At 46.2% G+C, this 5,557-nt stretch overlaps 1 protein-coding gene across 1 annotated transcript; it reads right to left on the bottom strand.

The window, feature by feature from the left end:
* Positions 1-4,556: 4,556 nt before the first annotated feature.
* Positions 4,557-5,517, bottom strand: LOC119573925 (filamin-B-like). Its single transcript, XM_037921028.1, has 4 exons — positions 5,457-5,517; positions 5,201-5,353; positions 4,846-5,067; positions 4,557-4,711 (listed from the first exon to the last, which is right to left on the bottom strand). The coding sequence occupies exons 1-4, from the start codon at positions 5,515-5,517 to the stop codon at positions 4,557-4,559; spliced, it is 591 nt and encodes a 196-aa protein (XP_037776956.1).
* Positions 5,518-5,557: the final 40 nt, after the last annotated feature.

The raw sequence follows: 5,557 nt of genomic DNA, 5'->3' as shown, positions 1-5,557 counted from the left end.
TTGGTTGGTATGTGATAAGGTACAGTGGCCAAGGAGAGACCACATTCTTTTAAACACGATGGAGGATCTCCGAACTATAGAGTTTATTGGATCCCGGTTCTGTGGCATGACCATAGGCTGGTTGTGGCTCCCTACTGGCCATTCGTGGCCACTCTAAGATGTTCATTGACAGACTGAGGGAAGAGGATTGGCCCATGGTTTTACCATGGCAGTCTCTAATCGATTCACAGAACTGAAGCAGTCACATGGCTCGGATGAATGACATCAGGTCTTGGTACTCCAGGTTGTAGGCTGGAACTGCTGAGAAGGGACAAGGAACAGTTCATCAGCATCTTGCTGAGGAGGTTGAGGGCCATTTTCTTAGTAAATGCCCTTCACCCTGCCTACCAAGCCCTGGGGAAAGGTGGCCCTAAGCCTTTTCCCCGATGTTTTGCAGTTGCTCGGTAGAGGACAGATCATCCAAATCATGTTGGGGTTCGTGAAATGTTGTACCAGTAGACCCTCCAACAGTTAGCTTGGATGCAAGAGTTTATCACAATACCTGTGCCAGTCCCCCCATCAGTGGGAACCACCTCCCTTAACAGAGGTTAGGATGGTGATTTCCAAGCTAAAGGGTGGGGAAAAAGCGCAGGCATATGTGATATCCCGTGAACTTCTAAAGGTTTGGAGTGAACCTATGGCTGGGGCTTGACGTTTTGACGCATTTAGCAGTCGGCCCATTCTCCCTGACCTATTGAGGGGATGGTCATCCCACTCTGGAAGGGGAAAGGGGATCGTTGGGATTATAGCAAATACTGTGGCATTACACTGCTCAGCATACCAGGCAAAGTTTTTGACCACATTCTCCTGAAACAGATCTGCTACTAAGGCACCAGAGACGGGAAAGCAGTCTGGTTTAATCCTGGCAATTTCACAATAGACCAAATATTAGTGCTTTGAGTAATTGTGGATCATATGAGTTTGGTCGTGATTTGCTTGCAGCCTACACTGACCCAAGAAGGCGTTTGACTCAGTGCATCGAGAATCGCTCTGGGAGATTATGTGACTTAGGAATTCTGACACAGATTTTTGGGCCCTAATAGTAAGCCTACATACCAGTATTGAAAGAGTTTGTAAAGTGTGGTGAGGGCCTGTTGAACTTCATCCCTGTTAATTCAGGCAATTGAGGCAAGGCTGTGTCCTTGCACCAACACTTTTCAACACCTGCATGGACTGGATAATGGGTAGAGCTACTACCCAAAGTCAGTGTGGAGCAACATAGGCAATATCAAAGTCTCAGACCTTGACTTTGCCAATCATGTTGCTATCCTATCTGAGTCTCTGGAGTCACTGGTGGTGGCACTTGATGCATTTAGCAATGAGGCAAAGCCCCTAGGCCTAGCAGTCTCCTGGACCAACACCAAGTTTCAGGACTTTGGGGGCCTGTTAGGGGAACCCATTCAGTTGATCCATGCTTGCAGTGAGGATGTTGAAGTAAAATCCTCACCTTGGTACCCATAGTCCATATCTCTGGGCTGTCGGGACCAAGAAGTTAGCAGATGGATGGTTTGGCAACAGGAGCCATAAACTCAATCAACAAGAACATTTAGAGAGGGTCGGGTACCTATGAAGAAGGGACCAAGCTATGTGTCTTCAAGGGCCCTTTCGATACTGCCAGTTTTGTTCTATGAAGTGAAACCTGGATGTTATCTAGTCCCTTTGGGAAATTTCTATCTTGGATACCTTTATGTAACAAGTTCTTTGCTGGACCCGGGTACAGTTGGCAGGACCATGTGTCTAACCGACGGTACACTGTGAGACTGGATGGGACCTGTTATTACATTATCCAGGATCACCAACTCAGGCTATATGGCCACCTTGCTCACTTCCCTGTGGATGACCCTGCCCATCAGGGTTTTCTCTTTGCGAGACAATCCTGGGTGGAGGAGGCTTGTGGGGCGGACCCAGGAGGTCATGGCTTGGGCGGCTCAACAAGACCTGTCGCGAGGAATTAGAGATGGGCCATGGGCCTGCCTGGAGACTCGCCATGAGGGACCCTCATGGCTGGAAGCAATGAGTGGATGCAGCCATGCGCCCCCGTCGGCGTTAGCCCCTTGATGATGATGATGATATGTGTATATATTTATACGTAATATATATATATAATATATAATATTATATAATATATATATATATATAATATATATATATATATATTGATACATATATATTGACATATATCACACAAAACACACACACCCCACAATACACGTGTGTGTGTGTGTGTGTATGTGTTTGTGTATACGCTGCCTACAGGTGTGTTTTTGTGTGTTCTTGTGTGTGTGTGTGTGTGTGTGTGTGTGTGTGTGTGTGTGTGTGTGGTGTGTGTGTGTGTGTGTGTGTGGTGTGTGTGTGTGTGTGCGTGTGTGTCCATGTGCGTATGTGTCCATGTGCGTGCCCTGCGGTGCGTCCCTGTGCGATTTTGTCTGTGTGGATGTGGGTTTGTGTGTATCCTTTTGAGTCTGCGTTTATATGGACAGAGTCAGAGAAAACCATTTCGTGAATTTAAAACATTTCTGAAGTATTAATGACAACTGTTTTTGGCAGTTTCCTGTGAGAAAACTCACTTTAGAGAAGACACAAAGTTGATTAGAGTGATAGTTTCTGACTGAGTAGGTTGCAATCCTTCTTATTAATTAAAAGCTAAAGCATATACAACTGATACACAGTATAGAAGGCATTAAAAAATGATTTTGGTTACCCTAGTGAGTCGAGTTTAATTTTTAAGATAGCCAAGAATAAATTAAATGTTTTGGGGTATGATTTGTTCAAGACACATAAAATTACCTTCAGTAAATAGAACATAGCCCAAAAGACAATAGTAATAACTCACCTTCAAAATGATACCTCTACATCCTCCACTGAGCGGTAACGTTGGATATAGTAAAAAACGAAGTCTTCCTACTGCCGTGGCTGCCAAGGACTGGCACTAACCACAATCCGATTGGGGTCTGCTGAAACTAAAAAGATAAACTAACATCAATAGCAAAATCTATGTGCCGAGAAACCTTTAAGCATGCCACATGCAAAATGTTTGAAATATAAATGTTAATTTTTTTTTTTTTATTCATTCGTATAAATAAAGAAAACAGCAATCCTTTCAAACTTTTCAGTGTAACTGAATCGTCTAGCTTTACCTTTGCAACAAATGGGGATCCCTGGACAGGTTCTTTGTTGAAAGAAATGTTTATCACGTGATCAATGGCTTCCAACGGTACAAAAGAAACAGCAAATCTAGAGGAAAAGAGACATTACACTGCGTATGGAATTTTACTCAGTCACCGGCCATACCGTTATAGCATATCAACTCTATATGCAATTATCAAATTGCGACTATAAATTTGGAAATCTTCCAAATTTCATCCATGGAATAGAGTGATAAACGAGGCAATTACCTTGCTGAGCCCTGGGGATGCACCTGGGTTGGGATGTTCCTCCCAGCTGCACTAATACTAATCTCCAGATTACCTCGCCAGCCTCCGATGCATCCACTGAAAACGAGCTAGGCCTTAAGATCGAGACACATCTCTAATTTGGAAACTCTTCAGATGATCTCATATGAGCAAGCTGTTCGAGAGCAGTTATTCGCAAAAGTGACCATGTGTCTCACCAACAAATTGAAGACTCTTGCCAATTGCACCACGAGGAAGATGCGACACGCCTACTTCGCTGCATCATACACCTTGCAAGTGAAGGGCGTCCCTGACACAGCCGAATCGTTGTAATTGACGATGATGGTGTGGGCGCCGACCTCCACGGGTGTAAATTCCGCCGTGAAGCCAGCACGCACACTACCAGATACTCGCATGGCAGCGTCGTGTGACTTGGTGCTGAGTTATGTGGAAAGAAAAATGGAGCAATAATATAAAGCGACAAATGGCCAAAGCTTGTGGTGTGCAGTCTGAATATCCTATATACATACTATAGATATTCCTTGGCGAAATTCTATCAATTGAAAATACTGTAATAATTCACATTGGACAGCACATCTACTATTGCAAAAAATAGCAGTGTTACTCACTTCTAACGGTGACAGTAAGCTCGGCGGAACCTCCTCCATCCACGGCAATATTAAATGCAGCAGACTGGCCCACTGGAATCAGCTCTAGGTGGCGTTAGCGTCAGGCTCCACCCTTGACGTATCTGCCACACGGCCAAACAAAAGGACATCCACGTACAGTCTCCCGTTGAAACTGCAGTGGAGAGAAAAAGCGGCACTGTGAGAAGCTGTACAACTTTGTAAACATGGAATTGGGAGTGTGAGTGAGGGAAGGAAAGGGGGGAAGGGAGAGTGGGATGGGGAGGGACGGGGGGAAGGGGAAAAGGGATGGGGAGGGAACGGGGGAAGGGAGAGAGGGGTGTGGAGGGAACGGGGGAAGGGAGAGAGGGATGGGGAGGGAAGGGGGGAAGGGAAAGAGAAAGAGAGAGAGAGGAGAGAGAGAGAGAGGAGAAGGAGGAGAAGAGGAGCGAGAGAGAGAAGAGGACGAGAGAAGAGGAGAGATGATTTCCAGTGTCGATCAACGAACCTTAATATCTATGGTATGCAACTTGGCTGTGTCTGGCGTGAATGAGACGAGGCAGCGTCCCCCGCCCAGCACTTGCACGTGGTTCGGCACCTCCCCGTCGTTGATGCTGATCTCCAACTGCCCCTCACCGGCCTGAGAGGCGTCCACTGGGAAAGAGTAAAGACATTTTCGAATATATTAACGCCATGCTACGGCTCAAACTATAAAGAGGTAAGGCAATAATGACTGCGACGAACATACTAGCGGTAAACGGATATATTTTTGTTTCCCAAAATCTAACCTCTGAACTGGCATGGCTGACCGACCACTCCGTTGGGCACGTCAGAGACCCTAATGAGCCCTGCGTCGTACGCTTTGGCAATGAAGGGCGAGCCCTGGACCTTCTGGCCTGCCACCGCAACGTCCACCACGTACGACCCCACCTCCGTCGTCACGAAGGCCACGCGGTACACGCCCTCGCCGCTTTCCGTTAGCTGGTACGACACTGGGCGCTTTGCGGGACCTGGGAGGAGATAAATGGTAGGGATGTTACGAGATAAATAAATCTTTGTGTTTAAGAAGCCTTAAGACTACATCCACACAACAACTAAGTTTAAAAGAAAATGTTCAGAGAAAAAAGAACATGAAGTACTCACTGACAATATGAACTTGAATATCCTCTTTGGAGACACTGGCGGCCGAAATGTCAAAGGCAGACAGCTGGCCGGCAGGGAAATGCTTGATCGTGTCCCCCAGCACCGCCACCCGCGCCCCACTGCCTTCCATTACCTCGACGCTCCAAGGTGAGCCTAAAAAGGAAGTATGGCTACAAAATCGAAGAAACCAGCAAAACACTTGTTTGAAATATATAGGGTATAGTCTATTTGCTTTTCTTTGGAGTTCGTAGCCGACGGCTATCCGAGGCTATGGATATCTTATCTTCGCTTTGAGAGTGATCTGCAAACACCGGCATGTAATACTGCTGTGTAATATTGCATGCAATTAGGGGAGAC

Source organism: Penaeus monodon, chromosome 6 (genome assembly GCF_015228065.2).
Source record: "Penaeus monodon isolate SGIC_2016 chromosome 6, NSTDA_Pmon_1, whole genome shotgun sequence".
Lineage (NCBI taxonomy): Eukaryota > Metazoa > Arthropoda > Malacostraca > Decapoda > Penaeidae > Penaeus > Penaeus monodon.
This window is presented reverse-complemented; position numbering and strand designations above follow the sequence as displayed.